General features: G+C 30.2%; 5 protein-coding genes and 2 pseudogenes across 8 annotated transcripts in view; 4 read left to right on the forward strand and 3 right to left on the reverse strand.

Annotated features, from left to right (window-relative positions):
- LOC149887374 (uncharacterized) overlaps positions 1-4,817 on the forward strand; it is a 9,473-nt gene extending 4,656 nt beyond the window's left edge. Inside the window, exon 3 of the mRNA XM_090090261.1 lies at positions 913-4,817. Within this exon, the coding sequence (XP_089946387.1) occupies positions 913-2,634 (1,722 nt within the window). The 3' untranslated portion in view covers positions 2,635-4,817. The remainder of the gene's footprint in view (positions 1-912) is intronic.
- Positions 3,438-12,606, reverse strand: LOC149887375 (uncharacterized). 2 transcript variants are annotated; one of them, XR_016453314.1, is made up of 4 exons: positions 12,492-12,606; positions 5,684-5,848; positions 4,940-5,595; positions 3,438-3,631 (listed from the first exon to the last, which is right to left on the reverse strand). XR_016453314.1 is itself a non-coding variant. In XM_090090265.1 (3 exons), exons 1-3 carry the CDS (start codon positions 12,583-12,585, stop codon positions 5,258-5,260), a joined length of 597 nt encoding a protein of 198 aa, XP_089946391.1. In that variant the 5' UTR covers positions 12,586-12,606; the 3' UTR covers positions 3,438-5,257. The 2 variants fall into 2 exon arrangements, 1 of the variants encoding a protein (XP_089946391.1); XM_090090265.1 differs by having other exon boundaries at positions 3,438-5,595.
- LOC149887376 (uncharacterized) overlaps positions 10,409-23,434 on the forward strand; it is a 13,722-nt pseudogene continuing 696 nt past the window's right edge. Inside the window, exons 1-4 of the transcript XR_016453313.1 lie at positions 10,409-12,187; positions 22,387-22,640; positions 22,765-23,053; positions 23,431-23,434. The exon at positions 23,431-23,434 is cut by the window's right edge and continues 74 nt beyond it. The product of XR_016453313.1 is annotated as an uncharacterized LOC149887376 (transcript). The remainder of the gene's footprint in view (positions 12,188-22,386; positions 22,641-22,764; positions 23,054-23,430) is intronic.
- Positions 13,317-22,198, forward strand: LOC149887377 (uncharacterized). Its single transcript, XM_090090264.1, has 2 exons — positions 13,317-14,532; positions 20,967-22,198. The coding sequence occupies exon 2, from the start codon at positions 21,453-21,455 to the stop codon at positions 22,134-22,136; it is 684 nt and encodes a 227-aa protein (XP_089946390.1). The 5' UTR covers positions 13,317-14,532; positions 20,967-21,452; the 3' UTR covers positions 22,137-22,198.
- LOC149887378 (uncharacterized) lies at positions 14,106-14,627 on the forward strand. The gene has a single exon (XM_090091514.1). It carries the CDS (start codon positions 14,106-14,108, stop codon positions 14,625-14,627), a length of 522 nt encoding a protein of 173 aa, XP_089947640.1.
- On the reverse strand, positions 14,978-18,249 carry LOC149887379 (uncharacterized; annotated as a pseudogene). The gene is made up of 8 exons (XR_016453668.1): positions 17,786-18,249; positions 17,087-17,296; positions 16,853-16,963; positions 16,469-16,543; positions 16,293-16,364; positions 15,893-16,113; positions 15,646-15,808; positions 14,978-15,258 (listed from the first exon to the last, which is right to left on the reverse strand). The product of XR_016453668.1 is annotated as an uncharacterized LOC149887379 (transcript).
- LOC149887380 (uncharacterized) lies at positions 18,349-20,202 on the reverse strand. Its single transcript, XM_090090262.1, has one exon. The coding sequence runs from the start codon at positions 20,089-20,091 to the stop codon at positions 18,562-18,564; it is 1,530 nt and encodes a 509-aa protein (XP_089946388.1). The 5' UTR covers positions 20,092-20,202; the 3' UTR covers positions 18,349-18,561.

A 23,434-nucleotide genomic window follows, 5' to 3' on the forward strand; every position in this document is an offset into this window, starting at 1 on the left:
TTAACTTTTTCTATTATATACAGATTTGCATATTTATTTACACTATTTTGAAATTTTTTATGTTAGCATTTTTAAAAGCTGTTTTTCTCAGATGAAGAGTTTTTAAGACGCCGGCCAGCATAGCTAAATAACTAAAAGTTGTGTTAAGCTAAAATTTTAAGTATGAATTTGTTTGACTGTCTTCTGGGATTTAAACCTGACAGATTTTTTTAAAAATTGAATCCAGTCCTTAAATCGGTCAACAGTCATAAAAGTCGGTCAAACTTTTTACATGTACTTTGGACCAATATATTAGCCTATTAAACATTATTATGAAAAATCTGCTTCGTTCATATCAGAGAACTACCTTGTTAGAACAAGTATGCAAAAAAGATTTTGTTAAAATTGTGTACATCTTAAGATACATTGGCCGGAGTCTTTCAATATTTTGGTATTTTTGGCACCTGCTACAGCTACCATCCTACCCAAAAATTTTTTTTTTTGTTTTTCTCAGTTAATTTCGTTATTTGCTTTATGTATATGAAGTTAAGTTTATAAAATATTGGCATTTACTCAAAATAAATTTCAGGGGTTTTCCACCTTAAAAACATCAACTTTCAATTTGTTGCTCTACAACAACCCAGTGCAAGAAAGGGTTAAGCTATTTGTAAATTTAATGCTACTTCAAGGTAAATTAGTTAAAACATACGCGAAGCGTATATGTAAGGCGGTGATTAAAATTATACAGTTAGTCACAAACGCCTGTCATCCTTACATTTGTTGTATTTATATGGTAAAATTTGTTATATTATAATTAAAATTTGTAAACATTACAAAAATACGTCGAGTTTTTTCAATTATGTTTGTTAACAAATTATTGTTGTTATTTAACATCCAATAAAAATATTTTTTTCTTTTACTTTGTTTGGTAAGGTAACTGCAGCTTCAACAACACCCACAGCTTCTAAAGAATTGAACATTTTGATTCTTGGAGCAACTGGAGTGGGAAAATCTACATGGATTAATGGATTCATAAACTACTTAAGCTATTCAACCTTGAAGGAAGCAGAATATAACGAGCTAATCTCTTTCATACCTACTAAATTCACATTGTTAGATGATGATTATAATGAATATACTGTGTGTACTGGGGAAGACGTTAATGAAAATTATAATATAGGACAGTCTTCAACTCAAAAGTGCAAGTCTTATAAGTTTCCGTTTGAAAATTTTCAGGTTACATTGATTGATACACCTGGTATTGGCGACGTAAGAGGAATTAATCAAGACAAAATAAACATGAAACATATACTTGAAGAAATATCTAACTTTCAAGAGTTACATGGTATTTGTATTTTGTTTAAAGCAAACGAATCTAGGTTAAATGCTATGTTTAAATATTGCATAAAAGAGTTGCTTACACACTTACATCAGGAAGCAGGCAAAAACATTATTTATTGTTTTACGAATTCAAGGGAAAACTTTTATAAGCCAGGAGCCACTTTAAAATGCTTAAAAGAATTTTTTTCTCAAAACATGCATTTTAAGTTTACATTTGAAAAAAACACCGTTTATTGTTTCGACAGTGAGTCTTTCAGGTATCTAGCTGCTATTAAAAACAAACATAACCCCATGCATTTTGAAGAAAAAGAAAAGAGCAACTTTTTAGAAAGTTGGGACAAGGCTACAAAGGAAACTCGGAGATTGATAACGTATATTTCTAATTTACAACCCCATGTTGTTAGAAGCACTCTAACCCTAAATAATGCAAGAGATATGATTTTTAAACTAATTCGGCCGATAGCAGATGTAAGCGATAATATGCTCCGTAACAGTACTCTAATGACTGAGAGCATCAATGATCTAAAATCTACAACAGCTAATTTAGAAAGTTTAAAACAAAAACTTAAAAGTGAGCAAGTAGTGTTGAAAAGAAATGAAATTCCATATCCCAAAACTGTGTGCACAAACGCAAGTTGCAAAAAAACTTTTGGTAATGAAATTCAATATAATGCTTGTCATGATCATTGCTATTTAAGCAATGTTTCTATGGAGACTATTGGCGATGAAGGATTAAAATCATGCGCTTGCATGGCAAACAATCAGTGTACTAATGGTAGTTGTCAACACAGTTATAAGGAACACAAGCATATTTATTACGAAACGTATACCGTTCTTGAAACTATTGTGGATAAAGATATAGAAAAGCGTTTTTCAAGCGAAAACTCTGCATTAACATTAAAAGAAGAAATGATTAAAAAGAAACAAACTTTACTTGAAACCTTCACTCAAGAACTTCAAGAACTTGAAAAAGCAAGCATTAAGTTCGCTACTTTCCTAAAAGACCATGCGCTTGCCCCTTATAACAATGAAGTAGTAGAATACATGAGCTATTTGGTTAAAGAAGAAGAAACAAATAATCTCAATGGCGAGCAAAGTGTTAACAAACTTCTCTCATTGAAAAAAAGTCTTGAGTCTTACAAAGAGGAAGTTAAATATTTGGAGGTTGAAATGAAAAAAAATCAATCCTTAAGCAACTTGAGTTGCGCCGATATTGAAAATACGATAAATGCATTATACAGTCTTAATCATTCTGGAAAATATATCCAAGAAACAATTAAAATCATAAATCTGAAAGCACCGAATTATTCTTAAGGAATTTAAAAGCAAAGATTTAAAAATTGATATAAACAGATATGAAAAAGATAGTTAAAACCGCATATTTGAATCCGATTTTATTTTTTACTTCATTCTTTTGTTTTTAAATAAGTTAATTTCAACTGAATGCTTAAACTTGACGTTTTTTAAAATTTCTTTGTTCACGTTTTTGTCACTTTAAGAGAGTTTATTTATTTTAACACCTTTAGTTTAATATTTCCCTTTCGTGTTTTTCTAATCAAGCTTAACTTTATTATCTCACACTTTGTGGTAACACTCATGTTATTCTTTTTTATATATCTTTTTTAAGTTAAGTAGAAAATAAATTTGTTTATGTTAATTTTCATTTATTTCCTGACCAACTCATAGAGACAAATGATATTAGAAATACTAAACTTATGATAAGTAGACCATTTTAATGAATGCTCTGTGACATTTTTCAGTTTCACAATCCTCTTGTAAAAAAGAAAATCTTTAATCTAAAAGTGCCAACCCGTGGAACAAGACTTATGAAGAAACGTTTGTTTATCTGCACTGAAATTTAGTTTTACTTGAATTGTAACGGTCTTTTTATAACAAATAACCTTTTGGTTTTAGAACTTAGTCCACCGCCTTAAAACTTTTCTGCAAAGCAGTTTGTTTTTTTTGTTCTTTTTTTTTTTTTTTTTTTTTTTTTTCAGTATTAAAAAATTTTACTTTAAAATTTTTAATACTGAAAATTAAGTTTAAACTTTTTTTTTTGCGTTATGTTATTTTACACAATTTTTTATACACATCCGCTGCAGAAGAAAGATAAGCTATTTCAAATACTGATAAGCTATTTCAAATGCTTTGACTGCGTTATTTTTTTTAAAAAAAATTTAAAATTGTTGGCAGGAGTAATTGATCATGGAAACTCAATCCGCATCGACTTAATTTGTCAGTGGCGGTCATACCTGAGAGCTTTCAATCGCATTTTATTGCATTCTGGGTAGCCAATAACTCCAGCTGTAAACTAAAATACAAATTGGGAAGATTAACAACTTGTTCATTTTTTAAAAGCTAAAGTTCAATATGCTGACAATGTGAAGCAAGACAAACTCCTAAAGCAAAATATCTGGAAGCCACAAAAGCATACAGTGAAGAGTATAACGGTTTAAGCGAAGAAGAATAAGCCAAAGAAAACTGCGGCTGAAACCGAAGAATTAACATTGATTAGGTTTAGCCAAACAAAAACGTAAAAAGAAAATCAGGAAATTGAAAGTGAATACCACATGTCTTGATTTTAATGTTTAAACAAAAATTCATCATCTTGGTTTACTACTTGTCATAGTTTTAAGCTAGTTCCATGCAGCTCTAAACATATAGTAATCTACAGCGATAGAAAGAATGAAAAGTCACTATTGAACCGTACCGTAGTGAAAATGCTGTGGAACACTACTTGAATTCTATCCTAGTTGAATCGGAAAAGATTCGTAGAGTCTTCAAAAAGATATGATCATCACAAAAGTTGACCAAATAGCGTTCAATAATGCTCAGCACTGTTATATATGTGATGGGAGACTTTACAGGCTCGGTGTTGGAATCATGGATACTGGAATGCGTTCCGTTGCAAAGAGGTTGGTGATTACTCAACATATAATTGAAGATTGATGTCATACTACTCGCTAATGTGTTGCTAAAGCAAACAATCCACAGTGCCTGAATTGTGGACAGCTCAAAGCTTGATAATTAGACTTTGTAAGTATTGTACCCTTGTTCCAAAAATTGAACTTATACTACCCTTTTTCACTCAGAAAAACGCTTAGGACGATTGATAGTACATACCTTAAGGATCAAAAAAAAAAAAAATTCCAAAACCAATCATTGGCGTTCAGAAAAGAAGGTTGCGTTTAAAACTTTTGCGATTAATACCATGGCACATAATATCGAATTTGCCAATGAAGCCAAAAACTTGGAATGCAGATTGTCTTTCAGATAACTGTTGAAGCAAGTCTTGTTCTTTAACTGCATTCTGCAATTTGGTCCTTCCAACTGACCACCGTGGCATGGCTTGATTTGAATATAAAGTGCAACCAGCCACTTTTCAGTATTAAGCTATGTATCTTTGAGTGGTTTAAGCAGATGGTTCACAACTCATAATGGCAGATGGAGTGAATAAGATAATGAGAATTGGATGAATAAGATCAAAAAGAAGAAAATCATCAGGCATTTTTATAAATGAAAAATGGACAGTATTGAAGCACTTTTTGATTTTTGGCATTTTAAACCAGAGAAGACAAAGGCTTCATAAACTTTCTTAAATCTTTTAAAATCTCCATACCTTGAAATGTTCTTTGCTTGAACAAAAAAACAAACTCTAGGGTGAGAACTAAAATGGGACTGAATTCTATATTTAAAGTTTGCAAGTTTCAAATCACAAGGAGAAACGGATTTGGTGCACATAAACAAGTTCTAAGATGGTTTTGAGATTCTCATTGGTTTCTGGAAGTTTCTCGATAACAGCAAGCAAAAGCTGAAAGTTTATGGATGAATCCTTTAAGGTCAGCAGCTTTCTTGTGACCAGTTAAGCTAAGTTGTTGCAAACCAATGATACCAAAGTTGATTTTGTGCATAACAACTTCTCTATCAATTGCAAACTTTACAAAATGATCTTATAAACTTCTCGTTTGAGATGGGTTTGTTCAAGAAGTGAATTTGCACAAATGTAGTGTGCAGCTGCTTTTGGTGCTGTTGACTTGTTTTCTGAGGAAATAATAATTTCAGTGTGTGCAAGTTTAGAAGCAAGTTGTTTCCCGAAAGATTGAAAGTTAGGTGCAACTTTTTTTTTTACACTTCGTGTCTGTGACACATTGTTGAAGGTAAAAACAAGTTTTTGATCTGTAGAATCTGAAAGGCCAGTGTTCACGTGAACTTTTCCAATGTCCTCAGCTGCTAGGTAATCTTTTTCTAGTAAGAGGTGTTCAAACTTAGCGGAACCTGCAAGTAAAGTAGCGAATTTTAGAAACATTGTCTAATTTACTAAAATAATAAAAAGTCAAAATCATCTAACAAAGATATTATTCACCTGAAAGGATTGGAAATGGGCTTCCTCCTTGTGCTTGTTTAAACCCTAATGTTCCATGTGTAGAAGCAACAGATGAATCAATGTCTAACATAGTAACTACTTTAGCGGCAACTCTGTCTTTTGTTGTGGCTTCCACCAAGTTGTTGTTTAGAGTAGTTTTTGTACCTACATGAAAAATACTTCGACCAATAACGGAAAAGCATTTCACATATTTTTTCTCTAGAACTTTTTGTAATTTGTTAAGAATAAAGTTTCAAAAATTTTTTTCATAATAAACTAAATAAAATGCGCTCTTTTCGAGAATATTTATCTACTTTAATTTGTTACACAATTAACCACATACTTTTTAATTTTTTGACATCAAGTTTCAAAAAGTTTTTGCCGTAAGAGTTTAATCTACAATACCGTAATAATACTGTAAAACTTTAGTTCTAGAAGAAAAAATTTTAAACTATTTTCTTTGCTTTCTTAATGGAAAGCAATATTTTAGAACTTTTTCTATACATGATATTAAAATGAGCTATGAAAAGAAAAAGCCGTCAACATCTCTTATTTTTTTTTTTACATTTACAATTAAAAGCACAAACTTTAAAAGCAGTTTACTCTCTCGGACGCCAATGATAGTTTTTGGGATTAGTAATTTTCGGATCTTCTCAGTGTGTACTAATAACCTGGAGGGTTTCTCTGGGTCAAAATTGCTGAATGGGCTTACCATTAACGAGAAGTTTGCCACTTCCGAAGATACAGAATATAGATATATAGTAGAGGTTTTGGCTCCTCCTGACGATGACGAATATGGATACATTATTGAGACTAATATCGAATATCCTGAACACAACACAACGCACTTAGTGATTACCTACTGGAACTGAAACATTTAGAGTTAGTAACAGGAAGCTGGTCCTGAATTGTCGTACATTACCAAAACTCATGGTATGCATGTTACAAAAATCCAATGTGCGGTCAAGCTCAGGTGGGCGGCCTAAATGGCATCGCAATATTCAGCTGAATGATGATTAAGGGCCTAATATTTAAAGGGGATATGTTTAAGATAATAAAAAATGCAGCCTTTAGGTAAATTGTGGAAATTCAGCGCAAGCGCAATTGGATTGAGTTTGTCCGTGGTTATGAAAGAGATAGCATGGGTCGCCTCGTTGCAGACCCGGCTTAGCTGTTGCACGAAATATTCAATGGAGACCTGTTAGTAGTTTGTAGTAACAAAAGCTCAATCTGAATAGGCAAATACATATCATCCTGAGCATTTTTAACTTATCTTAATTCTTGATAAGTGAATTTAGCAACAGCAATCTTACGGGTAGGTTGGCGACGAGGCTAGTTTGTTATATAGCAATAACGAGAGCTTGTTGTTAAAGTTTGAGAATGAAGATGACTACGAAGACTTGTAGGCACTCTCAGACGATTATGATTTCAGCGAGTACCCTTAGGATAATCCCTATTACAGCCTGGAAAGCAAAAAGGCCGTTGGCAAGTTCAAAGCTAATTGTAAAGGGCTTTTCTTTGCCAAGTTTGTTAGTCTGTGAACAAAAATGAACTATACTCTGGAGGCCAGTCGGAAAAAGAAATTCAGACAAAAGGGGTTTAAAAGATGTGGCCGAAAAAATCTGAATTATGAGTTGTATAAGCTAAGCCTCGATGAGCAATAGATAGCTATTTAGAGCCATGGTTATCAAATGAGAATTTATAAGCAGAGCAAGATCAACCTTAGCCCCCAGGATTAAGATTGTTCTTCCTCTGTTTTTATGCTCCCATATTTCTCGTGGTAAGGTATTGCCAATATAAGCTGGTGGTGGTACCATTGTTTGCAATCCAACCCCATGTCGGGGCTCGTTGCAACATTTTTAAATCTGTGAATTAAATTGTTTCACATAAATTTTAAACTTAAAAAAGACTTAGAAAAATTTACTGGAAAGTTCTGCTTTATATACCTGGTTTTGCTAAAGTTGAAGCAATATACAGAATGTATCTGCAGGACCTAGAACTTCTTTTATTAAGTGAATCTTCACAAATACAGGATATGATTTTATGATTAAGTTACTTTACAAAAACACTATTTTAGAACTTTGAGGTTACAGGCTTAAACCTGCTCCAGATAAATACAAAAATATATTTTTCTCTTTTTTTTTTAGACAATAAATAAGGATTGTTTATTTTATATTGAATTGTATAATATATTATACTGCACAGAGATTTGTCTTAAATCATATTTACATTATGTATATATATGTACATTATATATATATATATATATATATATATATATATATATATATATATATATATATATATATATATATATATATATATATATATATATATATATATATGTATATATATAATAGTTTCAGGTTATGAGGAATTGTGTTATTATTATTTTGTATTTTAACAACTTTTAAATATATGAATATAATAGATAAAAAATGTATTTTGAATAGCTTTTTTTAATTTCATGAAGTAAAAAATTTTGAATTAAGTTTAATTTCATTATCGTTTTATAATATTCAATGTGTATATTATTCTGAAAAAATAGTTTAACAAAGTAATACCCACACAAATTCATTATAAACAATAATGGTTGTTTATGTTGTATTTGTTTTAGTCAATATGGTCAGAAATCGAAAATGGATTGAAAAAAAATCGGTAACACAAGTTCTGTAAATATGTAGTGCGTATGGTACTTAAGAAAGGGCAAAGCATTTCTGCTGTAAGCAAACATAAAATAAAATTGCGTTTTGGAATTTATGTCGGTATCTGGAAAAAGCTAAACAATATGGTCTTGATTAAATAAAGTACACACAAAACTGCCAAATGCGGACAGGTTTTCACTAACGAAGAAGAAACATTGTTAAAAGATTAGATTGTGAAGGTCTCCAGGACATATTACGTTAGGGTTAGGGTTAGGGTTAGGGTTAGGGTTAGGGTTAGGGTTAGGGTTAGGGTTAGGGTATTATCTTTACTCACTTAAAAAAATTAGCTTTTGACTTTGCTGACTCAACAGGAAAATTTTTCCTCAATCATGGATAAAAAAACCTGACTGCTGGAGTAGACGGCTGTATGGTTTTATGAATAGATTTAAAGATCTTTCTTTTTGCAGACCAGAAGCAGCCAGTTTGTCACGTGAAACAAGTTTTAATAAAAAAAATATTTCAGAACTTTTAAAAAAATCTGGAAGAAATACTTAGAAAGTATAATTTTCATCCTTATGATATCAATAACGCAAATGAGACAGGTTATTTTACAGTACAGAATGAAGGAAATATAAAAGTCATTGCCTGTAAAATAGAGTAATAAGTAGGAAAAATTACATCAGCAGAGAGGGGTAATCTGATTACAACGCTTGCTGCAGTAAATGCTGTAGGAAATGCATTTCCTCCATTTATGGTGTTTCCTAGAGTGCATTCCAAAGACTCAATGGTACACGGTGCTTCACCTGGAACTGTCGGGACAGCTTGTGTGTGAGGCTGGATGACAGCTGATAGCTTATACTTATTTATGAAACACTTTATTACATCAACAAAATGTTCAAAGGAGCAGCCAGTCTTAATAATTCTGGACAATCATGACCCACACTTTCTATTGAGACGCTTTATCTAGCAAAAGAAAAAAAAGGTTATCATGATGACTGTGCCACCTCACTCCAGCCACAAGCAACAACTTTAGGACAGAACTGTCTATGAACCATTTAAATCCTTCTCTATTGAACAATCCAGGTAAACCTAAAACAATTTATGACATTTTATACTTGGTTGGTATTGCTTCCCCTTTAGCATTTACTCCTAAAAGTAGAGTGTCAGGATTTCGATTTACAGGGATTTTTCCATTGAGTTCTATAGTTTTTAGTGATGAAGACTGTTTGGGCTTTTTTGTCACTAATCATCCATTTGAATTATGCAAAGTTGATTTCAAAGCCCAAAATCAAAAGACTCTATTATAACAGGGTATTGAAACTTCAAGTTCCAACTTCAAAGAACTCATAATGCAAAAAAAGCAAAACATTATTTTTAACAGACACTTCTTAAAAGAAAGACTTCGCTAAGCAGAAAAACGTAAATTCACAAAGAAAAGTAAGACTGAGCAGAATTGCAAAAAAGATGGCAGCTAAAAATTTAATGAGGCAGTTGATGAAACTTTCCAAAGTTGTGACTCAGCAAATTGACTAACTTCATTTTTTTCATCAAATAAAGATTTTTTCCGTAAAATACAAAAAAGATGGAGAAATAAGAAAGATACAAGAGACAGCTTTTTAACTTTTTTTATTTTCAATAGAAAAAGCAATAATTTGTTTCATGAGAAGCAAAAAAGATTCCAGATATTGTTTTAATTCATTTTTACTTTAATAGAAAAATGAACAATTTATTTTGAACGTAAAAAAAAACTTTCAGCTTAAAAAATTAGATAGATAAAAAATACATAAAAAATAATTTGGATTACAAATAAGGACTAAAAAAAATTGCGTAAATATTTAAACATGAATGTCAAATCAGAACTTGATGTTGCCACATGCGGCAGTATAACAGGCTTTAACACATTTTGTCATCAATTTGCTTAAGGTGGCACCATCGCCTTTAAAAATCAAATAAAAAAAGGATTTTTTTTTTTCGGAATTTTTTTATTTCAACCATTGAAATACAAAGTCCGTATTATTCTTTGACTAATATTTGCTTTAAAAGTTAAAAGAAAGAAAAAAAAAGCCATAACTTTGGTTAATGCAATTTCTTACTCCTCAGCAACTTCATAGCAACGTTTAACAAAAAAAACCTTTTCTTTTTAAATTTTTTTTTAGAGGCAATTTTTATGACCATCAAGTTTTAATGTATTTTACTTACGAAAACGTAAATATCTTCAGTTTTGTTAAATCTTTTGTCTTCAAGTTCAAAAAAGATAGTTTGAATGTAAAGGTGAGATTTTATAGAAGTTATGCTGACTTAGCAAGAAAACATGCAATTTTCATTTATCTTTTAGTTTTAATAGAGTTTCCAAATATAAAAAATTGATATCAAGCTTTTAGTAGTTGTAGATTAAAAGTTAGATTTCAGTAGGGAGGTACCAACTTAATTTCAATAAAAATTATTTCGGAATTTCGGATTATCAAAAACCATTTGATGTTTTTCAGAGTTGAAAAAAAGTTACGCAAAGGAAATCCCTCTGCCGAAAGAGTTTCATTTTTGAACAATATCAAGCAATAGAATTAAATGCTCGAAACAAAATGGGCATGTTGTCCGTGGAGCAAATTAATCCTTCTGTTCCCGAAGGATGATAAAGGTTTAAAAAATTAATGCAAAAGATTTTTAAAGAGTGTATCGCTTTTCAAAAACACGTTTAGCAACAGGAACATTTCTATCTTATTGCAAAGCGATCAAGGTGTTCGTCGAAAATTTTCGTGTCAAAAACGAAGAGCGATTGAGAAAATTTGTCGGCAAAGAAGAAATACAACCTCTACGTAACAACGTTCCTTTGTTAAATATTTTTTTAAAATACATTACTTTAGTTTAATAAGTATTGTGAGGGAAAATGATAAAATTGTAAATATTATCTTTAAGTTTTACCCGTCTCAATCATATAATATTAGAACAAAAAAGAGTGAGTCAACCAACAAAAAAGTACGCACGGAGACTTATTGAATTTGTCATATGAATAAGACGATAAAGCGAAAAGAAGAGTAAAATGAAACAACAACCAAGAAAAGACGTACACGCAGAGAGTTATTGAATTTGTCAAATGAATAGACGATATAACGAAAAGAAAAGTAAAAACAACAACAACAACCAAGAAAAGACGTACGCACAGAGACTTATTGAATTTGTCATATGAATAAGATGATAAAGCGAAAAGAAAAGTAAAAAGCAACAACAACCAAGAAAAGAAGTACGCACATAGACTTATTGAATTTGTCATATGAATAAACGATAAAGCGAAAAGAAAAATAAAAAATAACAACAACCAAGAAAAGATGTACGCACGGAAACTTGTTTACCCTGTCATATAAATAAATGATGAATAAGTAGCAAAACGGTAAACAACCGAAAACTGTAAAAAGCTCAAAAAAAAAAGAAAAGAAGACAGTTTTGGGAGGACAGTTTTTGAAGAGAGTTTTTGAAGAGGTTTTAAGATGGCAAAGTAAGAGTTAAGAAGAGTAAGAGATTTGAAAGAGAATTTTATGAGAAAAGAGATTTAAAAGAGAATTTTATGAGAAAAGAGATTTAAAAGAGAATTTTATGAGAAAAGAGATTTAAAAGAAGATTTTATGAGAAAAGAGTTTTAAAGAGATTTAAAAGAAGATTTTATGAGAAAAGAGTTTTAAAGAGATTTAAAAGAAGATTTTATGAGAAAAGAGTTTTAAAGAGATTTAAAAGAAGATTTTATGAGAAAAGAGTTTTAAGAGATTTAAAAGAGGAATTTAATGAGAAAAGGATTTTTAAAGATTTAAAGAGAGTTTTATGAGAAGTATTTATGAAGATTTTAAAGAAAAACTTACGAGAAGAATTGGTAAGAAAAGATATTTGAGTAACTTTAAATAAGCGTTATTATCTGTATTGATTTATTGAGATTTGCATGAGTTAATTTTAAGAGCATATATATTGATGAGAATATTTGAGAATATTTATTGAGAAAAATAAGTAAGAGAAGAAGAACCAGTAGTAAGTACTTTTGTTTGCATTTCGATTATTAATGTTATTGTTGTTATTACTATATGCGTTAAATATTGTTATTGAAAAGTTTGATGCTTTACCGCGCACCTTAGCATATCCGCGCCATTACACTTACGTCACACAAATATAAGAGTGCTTACCGTTCCCTAGTAGCAAGGAATATTGGCGCAATATTGGCTCCATATTGAGTATCTTGGCCAATATCGGACAAGAAAAGCGGTATTGCGCCAACATTAGTAAACAACAATGCGCCAATATTATCATACTTATATTGGCAAGTATTAGCATGTCGATAATGCGCCAATATTGTTTGTCTTATATTGGAATGCTAATATTGACGCAATATTAGTTTGTCAATATTGTCATATATTGACATTTTCATTATTGTACGCATGCTTAACTTTATTGAAAATCCATAATGGCCTTCAGCTTACATTTTGAAGTTATTAAATTTGACAACTATAAATAGTTTCTACATTATGTATCTATAGCTGAACTTATGATGTAATTATTAAGTTAATAATTTTAAGGTTTTTTCAAATGTCATTGTATAATAAAATATACAAGAAATGTCAATTACTTTTTTTGGTGATAAATTATATTAATTTATCATAATATAAAAAAGAAGATCATCAACTTATAATGATGCTTGAAAAGTGTGCTTTTGCTGTTAATTGCGATTCGTAAATAAGTCTGCAATAATTAAATAACATTTACTTAAAACTTAAGGTTCACGTTGTTTTATTTGACATCTATTTATGGACACAAACAAAATATTCATTGAAATTAATTAACTATAAAAATTTATGTTATATATATTGTTATGGTCTATAATTTTTGTTTATATATATTTATATATATATATATATATATATATATATATATATATATATATATATATATATATATATATATATATATATATATATATATATATATAAACACACACACACACACTCATATATGTAACTATAGTTATACTTTTATTAGTTTTATTAAATATTTTTTTACAAAATGTTTGTTGTTGTTGATATTTGTAATGACATTATAAAAAATAATATAAAAAGTACTAACTTTTTATATTATATTTTTCAATTATTTTTTCACCAATTATAAATAGATATCTATAAAAAAACAATTTGGATTTACCATGAGTGAATAAATCTTGCATATTATTTTTTAATATTGTTTAACCCTGATACAAATGATATATTTTTTTTGGTTTTCTATGGCATTTTTCAGATTATTATATTTTATATCATGGCATCTCACTGTAAAAGTAAACATTTTCGCAGTGCAAGAAGTAAATTTGTTCGCAGAGCTGTTACCAAACATTTTGAAGATATTGATGCTTCTTCTTGTGTAAAAGATATTTGTTATGATCCAGCAACCTCTCTATTTCACAATAATGCATCAAATGTTTTAAATTGTCCAAATATTGATGCACATGATCTTGTAACTGAAACAAAATGTGAAGAAGTAATCTTTACTGATCCTCTTGATGACAGCAGAAGTATTACATCAGAATCTAATAAGTCTGATGAAATTGTGACTTATTTTCCATCTTGCTCCAGTGATGATGAAGAAAATGTTGCAATGCAAAACCTACCAGAACAACTTGTGCAGTGGTGATTAAGCATAATGTTCGACAAAAAGCATTAACAGATTTATTACATATTTTATCAAATTATCATTCTCTACCCAAAGACTCAAGAACACTATTACAAACTAAAAACTGCACAGGTGTTGTTGCCATGAAAGATATTTATGGGTGTGATGGTGAATATGTTTACATGGGTTTTGAAACACAAATAGCTTGCTTGATTAAGCATGCCATAACATGCAGTAAAAGTAATGATATCTACTTGCTATTCAATGTTGATGGATTGCCACTTTTCAAAAGTTCATCACAACAAATCTGGCCTATATTATGCATAGTAAGTTATGAAGAACTAGTCCCTAGACCATTTCTTGTGTCACTTTTTTGTGGTAGAAGCAAACCTGCATCTGCAACATTATTTCTTAATGATTTAATGGTAGGATTGAAAAAAGTTAAACAGGATGGTATTAAAGTGGATGGTATTCAATATAAGGTTATTGTGAAAGGATTTGTGTGTGATGCACCAGCACGTGCAAATATTAAGTGTACTAAAGGTCACACAGCATACTATGTTTGTGAAAGCCCAGCTAACACACCATCGTTGGCCCAACGTTTGGCCAATGCTTATCGTAACGTTGGCCCACCGTTGGCAACCAACGTTGGGCCAATTCCGTGATGACCGCCGAGCATGCATTGGCCCACTGACATTGGCTCGAGGCTGTTTAGCCAGCATATATCCGATTATATATTTTATTAGGGCCAATGAATTACAAACGCTTTTGTACTTAGTACATAGTTAGTTCCGCCAGTGTTAAAATAAAATTACTTTTATTTGTTATTATTTAATGTATTATAAAACCTATTTAAGTTGCAATCGACATTTGATTAGAGCCATTTAAATTGCTTCAATCAAATGCAAACCGACTTGATGGAAATACCTTTTAAATGGTATCACGATCAAGCGTGGATGAATTCATTTAAGGTAAATTACTTTAAGGTATCAAAATGCCTTTTCAAGGTAGAGAATAAAAAATATGTAATAAAATGATACGTATATTAGATAATATAAACTGTTGTACATTAATTATCGTCGTCATCTGCATCATCCTCTTTTTCCTGAAGTTGTGAATGGGATGCTGAAACAATCCTCAAACGTTTGTTTGTTGAACTGTCAAGACTACAACGTTTACGCCCTCCTGATCCGTCTGACTTTTTGCGATTGCACGAATTACGAAGCCACGACTTCACGTATTCGTTTACTTCCATTTTCGTAGCATTTTTTGTGTATGGATTATGCTGAACTGCACCTAACCATAAAAAAAAAATTAAACATTTAATATAATGTACACAGCAGCCCTAAAAAAAAATAGATGAAAATTTGGTTTTAAAGTAATTAAAAAGTCACTGGTTGTGCAATCATTAAAAAAAAAAAAAAATGAATGAATTTTTCATGGTAAATTTCATGGTATTCTATTTTGTATTATCTATTATTCATAGAGCATACTCGTGTTAACTAAAAGTTAAAACCTTATGTGAGGTCTAATACGTTATGGTTTAAATCTTCGTAACTTAACAAAATTTACATGTTTCATTACATGTACTGTAGATTTAATGAAACATGCATAAGTAAATTTTGCTAGTTATAACTAAATGGCCATACACAACATAATTAACAACATTTATTGATCACCAACCGTAAATTGCAGATAATATTTTCATGGTTTTGATTCCTTGCTTTTGCCCACCTCGACCTTCAAAGTTTATTTGTTGAGCCACTTCTGTAGCCACCAATTCAGAGAGCACATTTCTCACTGTTTCTGCAACAGTTCGTCCACCGATCTGACCAAGATGCATAATCTGGAAAGTTTTATATTTTTTATAATAGACCCATTAAAACCAGATAAAAATCTGCAATAAAAATATTATCTAAATTAATTATACCAATGCATCCAATGAAGGTTTTTCTAGCAGAACCTGCTCAAGATGTTCTAATTGCACAATGGAATGCAATGGCAATGATATATTGTCAGGTAATGCAACAGCAACCTCTGATGAGCCAACAACCTTCAGTATCATTTTCTGCTGCATAAGACATGTATCTAATTTTTGTTCAATCTTTGTGAGACGAGCAAACATTGAATGAAGTAAGGTTGGAAGATCGCCTAAAAAAGATTACATTTAAAATGAACAAAGTCGTTTAAGTTGTTAAATATGTTTACTAAATCTTATCCTACACAGTAAACACTGAATTCAATAAGACAAACACTGAGTGACAACAAAATAACATTACCAATGTTTTTAAATGCTGAAAACAGCTCACTGCGCAGTATAAATTAAATACCTTAGTTGTTGCCAGTTTCTGATTGCAATGATGTGTTCACTTTGATGAATGGTGTATGATCAGTTTCCTCTTCTTGAAAGCACATAATGAATTCACAAAAACATTTCACAACAAGTAAAACATTTTGCATTATATTATTTACAGCTTAAAAGTATATAAAAATAAAATTAATTTACCTTGCAACATTGATAAACCAGGTGTCATTCTCGGCATAAGCAAATTTTTATGACGTTGGTCACTCACAGTACTAACTAAAAGTACATTAAACATTAAAAAGTTGTATTTTTAAAAAAGTATTTTTATCTTAGTAATATCTTGAAAAGGTATTTTCTGTCATAACAAATCAACTGTTTATTGCAGTTCCTATGTTGGAGCTGATCAATAGATTATATAAAGATAAATTTTTAAGCCTAAAAAGCTGTCTTATTAATAGTAATTTTATTTATATGTATAAATCTTAACTATATTTGACTGTTTAGAGCCATAAGAATTACATAGAAATAAACTAGGCAAGAGAATTGTAAACAAAAAAGAACAGAAATTTTATTAAATATACATGCCTGATTCCAGTAATCCTAACTTTTCTTGTTTCTTTTTGTCGGTTGTATTTTTTATGCTAGAAATCTTGGTGTCTTGGGTCATGCTCTTGCCAGATTTGTTTCCTAAAACAACTATAGATCGATTAAAACAATTAATCCTCAAGTTGTCAACAATGCATTATACAAAATCACAACAGATAATACAATTTCTTAACTATGCTAATACCACTCTACCATGAATGTTTTCCAAAATACCTTTAGGAAAAGTAGGAATTAAGGGCAATCTTCGCTCATCATATTGCTCTTGAAGCTGTTGTTCCATCTCTGTTAGATACTCAAGGTTTTCAACATCAGAATTGTGCTGTCTCTTTGCTTTTTGCTTTCGACTTTTTTTCTCTTTATCCGATTCCAAGTTTGACTGACACTCTGCAGATTTTGTGTGTTTTCGAGCTGCTTCTAGAGTGCCTAAACAGTAAAAAAATGTTTTATCACTTCTAAATAAAAAACTGTGAAATATTAAAAGAAAAGTCACTTTTTTACTGGCTGTCAGTAATAGATGATCAATTCATTAATTGGACAGTGTAATAAATTAAAAAACTTAATTTATTTTATAAGTTCCTGGTGGTCAATGTTGACCACCAGGAACTAATTTTGGCAAATTCCAATAGTCAATTAAAACATTCCTACCAGCCACTGAGTAGTCATTCTATAGCACACCCTGAAATACTAATAATCATTAACTAACATCTATTTTTAACAAAATTAATATTGGGGAATCTCTATATTCAGACTATTTATATAAATAGTCTAAATTTGGTGATTTATAATTATGAAAACAAAAATGACTGAAGTGTATTGATATACTGTATATATTTAGAATATACAGTATATCAATTATTTTAGTCATTTTTGTTTTCAACTATAATCATTTATATAGTTTTATTTGATTATTACCATATTTGTGGAGTACTCGCAAACGACAAAGTTTCCACATTCCAACAACTGGTTCTGTTGCATTTTTGATGGCACTTTTGATTCGTCCTGTTGACCTAAAAGGTGGCCAATATCCAAATTTGTTTCCATCCTGCAGCCAAGATATGGGAATTGCTTCCACAGAATTATCTTGTTCATCTTCAAAATGAACAACCACATATTCCGACATTATAATAAAAGTTATTAAAGTTCTAAAAACACATTTTCATATAGAAATTGAAACATTTACAAACGATAAATTTTTTATTTATGTGATTTTGATCAAATTCTAACAAGCAAACATTTCATGACATTAGAATAATAGGGTTCCATCTCTTTTTTGTGATGTTGAGAGAATTTAACATAAATTATTATAACAAGTCACTTAAATTTTTAAAATTAATTAATAAAATTTGTTAATTTGATTGCATAAAACTTTTTCATTTATCATTTATTAAGTAAAATGGGTGGTTATACGATCAAATATTATTAACAATATTATTATACTATTCTTATACTATTATTTATATAAGTATTAAATTTGCTTTTTTTTTGTTAATTCAAACTTTATTTTAAAAAAAGTACCCCATTATAACATCAGGATTTGTAGAAGACTAAATTTTTATATCATTGAGAAATCGCAAACTTTAACTAATGTTTTTGATCACAAGCTTTACTTTAAACTCTAAAACAAATTTAAACACAAAACAAAAACGGAATAAAATAAGGCAAAAAGTTTATAAAGTTCTGTTAAAATTTTATTTACAATCAATTGGAAAAACTACAAACTCATTGTTAGTAACTGTTGGGAGACAAACACACTTTTTAGCAATATCATTTGCTGGCAAAGTAATTAGAGAAGACAGTTTATTCGTAACTCTATATATTCCAAGTTCACTTGAGTTCAATGGATAATCAAAAAATTCTGACAACTGCAAATATTTTTGACAAATTACAAATATAGTACCATTTTGATTAATTATGTTTTTCAATATGCAGAAATCACCACCATTAGTAAGAAAATGATTATTGGAGTTATTTTTTGACGACAAAGATAGACAATACTTTCCTATGTTTAATTTACTATACTGTTCACCATCTGAAAACGTTAACAAAGGACCACCGCAATGATTACTGTTAGGTACAAGAAGAGGTGAACTGTTTGATCTAATGAATTTTGCATCTTTTTTATATGTGTAAAGTTTTTCAGTGAGCCGTCCACAAATTTGTTGCAAAACATTTTGTGGTTTTCTAACTAACTTTTTTATAACACCAAGTTGATTTTCATAAGGAAAGCAACTAAAATCATCTAATGATCCTAACAATTTTACGTCAGCAGAAATATGAACCAGATTGTGTATGTTATATACCATTGTTTCTTTTCCATATAGTAATTTCATTTCCTCTACAAATCTAATAAGCAGACTATTTGAATAATCACATAAATTAATGTCTTGTTGTTTAGTAGATAATATTTTAATAGCAACAAATAAAAGTAAAAAATGTTTATAAAGTTTACTGCCTAAAATGCTTTGCAATGCTACAGGACCGGTATATAACAGAAATTGTCTAAATTCTGTAGCTTTCCATCTTAATACTTCAGACAATGATCTTGGTTTGCGGGCAAATTCACTAGGAATAAAGGGAATGAAAGAAATCAATTTTTTTGACAATTCCAGCACTCTTCGTGTCCCCAAACGCACTGCATAAGGACCTACAGGACCTTTCCAGTAAAGCATCAATCGTCTTGTAACACCCAAACAAATCAGATGCATATAGTCGAGAGGAAATCTGGAGACCATTCCAAAACCAAGATCACATAAAGGACTTCGACTACCAGTATGATGTTCTTCATCCTCCATTTTATCAAAAGAACTATCTGTTCTTAGAGGTGCATCTGTTTTAGGGAAAATAACTTTACCTTCACAATACTCTCCTACTTGAGTGCACTTCTCGCACGAGCTATAACCAGAATGACATTTGATGTTCTTCAAAAAAGCTCTTGCAGGTGTGTCACTTACAAAAGAATGAATAGAAAAACGGTATAAAATATTGTTAAGATTCAACCCATTTAACAGCAAGTCTTTGAGCTCCTTCACGAAATCGGAAAGAAATTCATTAAGACTTTTTGGCTTGTTTATCCCACAAAACATGCCTACTACAAACGGAAGTGACGGAAAATTTAAAATCTTACATAAAATTGGCCATAAAACTACCCCAGAACTTTTGAAGAGTGGCAATCCATCAACATTAAACTGCAGCTCAAGAGAAGTATTATTTATTTGCATTTGGTTTAAAATTATGTTTGTTAAACCAGTTACTTAGCCTAAATGACAATACTCCCCACCACTATCAAATAGTTTTATTTATATTATAATTTCCATTTGCATTTGGTGCTATATCATATATATATATATATATATATATATATATATATATATATATATATATATATATATATATATATATATATATATATATATATATATATATATATATATATATATATATATGTTACAGTCTCTATCACAAACCTTATTACAGAATCACATATCATATTATATATAATAATAAATATATCTACTATAGAAGAACCTGACTTTGCTTCACTATCTAGAAAATCAAGTATATAAACAACATTATTATTATCATAAATTTTAATAAAAATCTCAAGAACATTAGTAGCAAAAAAAAGTCTGTCGAAACTAAATAGACTTTCAACACATTCAGTAAAATCCACGTTGTAATATTGTTTTGTGCTATGCGAGACTTTAATATCGTTGTATAACACTGATAAGTTTCTTTTCTTTTCCAATTCATTAATGAAGGTAAAACTTGATGGAATAATTGTAAAATAATAATTATTTTGTAAATACTGTAAAAACTGTTTAATCCACTGTAAAAAGTGTTTTTAAAATGGAGAATAAAATGCTTTATATAAATGCTTTGCGCGAATGGTTCGCAAAGCATTTATTTAACTGAAGTTATCAAATCGCAAGCATCGAATTATAATTGTAAATTGGCCCAACGTTGAGCCAACGTGATGTAAATCTACGCTAATGATTGTAGAGTTAAAACGCGTTGGTTATGCATTGGACCAACTTAGTCAAACAATCCAACGTTAGCGCAACGTTGGCCCAATTAAGCATGTGTTTGCTGGGAGGTGCACTCAACCAGGGGTTAGAGTTGATCATAGAATTACTTTTCCTATTTTAAATGCAGAAAAACGCACTGATTCATCATTCTCTAGTAAAAAACAAATACAACATCACAAGAATAATGTTTCATCACCGTTACTTGAACTTGGCATTGGTGCAGTATCTCAAGTTCCTTTGGAATATATGCATTTGATTTGTCTTGGATCTACACGCAGATTATTAATGCATCTTTTACGTGGTAAACGAAATATTAAAATTAGTATGCAAACTGCAAATGCAATATCATGTGAACTTATAAATATAGCAAAATATGTTACATTGGAATTTAGTCGTCAACCAAGAAGTTTAAATGAAATTGATCATTGGAAAGCTGAATTTAGGACTTTTTTGTGCTATCTTGGACCTTTGGTTTTACGAAGTCATCTCCTCCACAACAATACCATCACTTCATGTTAATGCATGTTGCTGTGACAATTCTTTCAAGTAATTAAATGTTGAATATGTACTGTGATTATGCAGAAAATCTTTTAAAAGAGTTTGTTGACCAGATGTCTGAACTATATGGTGATACTGCAGTTATATACACTATACATAGTCTCATCCATGTTTGTGATGATGTTCGACGATTTGGCACACTTGATGAATACAGTGCTTTTCCTTTTGAAAACGCTTTAGGCATGTTGAAAAAAATGATTAGAACTGGCAAACTCCCTTTAAGACAAATATGCAGGCGTTTATCTGAACTTGGTGAAAAGCCATTTGTGTTTTGCAGGCCTAGTTCTCAACAGCCAAAACTGTCTAAACAACATTCCAATGGACCAACGTTAGGTAATCAAGGCACACAGTATATGCAAATTTGTTATGCAGGTTTTACATTTTGTTTAGATAACTGCAACAATTGTGTACTGCTTACAGATGGAAAAATTATTGTTATGGATAATATAATTGACACTAGCTACGATTATGTTATTATATGTCGTAAATTTTCCAAACAAAAAAGTTTTTATTCCTATCCTTGTAAATCTTCACTATTTCAAGTGTACCGTGTCACAAATTTGTCAGCTGAGTTTTTTGTTATTCCAGCAACTAATATTTTAAAAAAGTGCATGCTTATACCAAGAGATAATTACTTTGTAGTTTTTCCGCTACTTCATGGGCATACAACTGGTCTTTAGAACATTACTTTATTATCCTTTGTGTTGTAAATATTTATATGAATTAGTGTCTTTTTGTTAAATTTATTTGTTTTTTATTTATGATTTATTATTTACTTTTTCAATTTAAAGCAGTTATATATATTCTTACTTTTAATAGAACTACTTTATTCATTTCATTTATTTTCTTATCTAATATCTAATTTTGTTTAGCTATATTTCTTATTTTCAACACACTTTTCTCAATTAAGTTTAACTAATTTTTTTAAAGCTAGTTGTACATAAACATGGACAAAGAAAATTACAGCAGCAAAAAGTTTGTTATTGTTGCATTCAAAGATGAAAATGATAACAGAGGGTCAGGTTCAATGGAAGTTATATCATCTTGCTGGCTAATTGGAAGTGATTTGTGCTATTGGCCACCTAAATACACAAGTTTATCTAGAATTAGACATTTTATTGAAACATGCGCTAAATCTGAATTCAATTGGCCTAAGTATTCCATAAAGATACTTTCAAGTGCAGGTAATGGTACTGTTTTAGTAAATAATACATACTTCGTAATGATTATTGTTACAATTATATTTTACTATTAAAGTGCACAAACATAAGCTTTGATGTTATTTGTTATATATTTACTTATTTGTAGACAACTTGAAGACTGCCAATCAGCTTGCAGAAAAACTTCTTTACACATCCAATGTAGAAACAGAGGACAGTGCTTTAGAAACAGACCATTTTACAAAAAAAAGAAAAACATTACTTGAGACAGAAAGTGATGGTGATATTTCTGATGTGTCTGCAGAAATGTGTAGTTTTAGAAAAATCAAAAAAAAAAAATAAATCACCTTCAGTAGATGATCCAGTTCTTATTTCTAAAACACAGCACAGGTTCGATCTACCAGCTGGTGAAAAAAAAAATGTTCCAACAATATTTGGTAAGCCTATTTTTTTTCTCAACATTTCAACTGTCAACAAAGCTGCAAGAAACCACTATTAGATATAAATGTAATGGAAGAACCAACAGTTGACGATTAACAGATATTATCGCAAAATAAAAATTAACTGATAATTAGGAAGATTGCAAATCATATGAATGTTTTGAAAATAGGGACGATAAATGCTGCTTGTCAGCAGGCTGGAAAACAAGACTCTGATAAGTCCTTAGGAGTCCAAAATCTTAACCATGTTTTATGTTCTTAATAATGTTTAAAATAACTGCAAGAGAGCCATGCAGTTATTTAAACATAATCCACTTTCTTTTTTTTTCTTTTTTGTTAAAGATGTTTTTTTATAAGTGTATTTTCATTAATAGAATC

Source organism: Hydra viridissima, unplaced genomic scaffold (genome assembly GCF_058129835.1).
Source record: "Hydra viridissima isolate aposymbiotic clone 2 unplaced genomic scaffold, HvirCarnegie_v1 scaffold_6, whole genome shotgun sequence".
Taxonomy (NCBI): domain Eukaryota; kingdom Metazoa; phylum Cnidaria; class Hydrozoa; order Anthoathecata; family Hydridae; genus Hydra; species Hydra viridissima.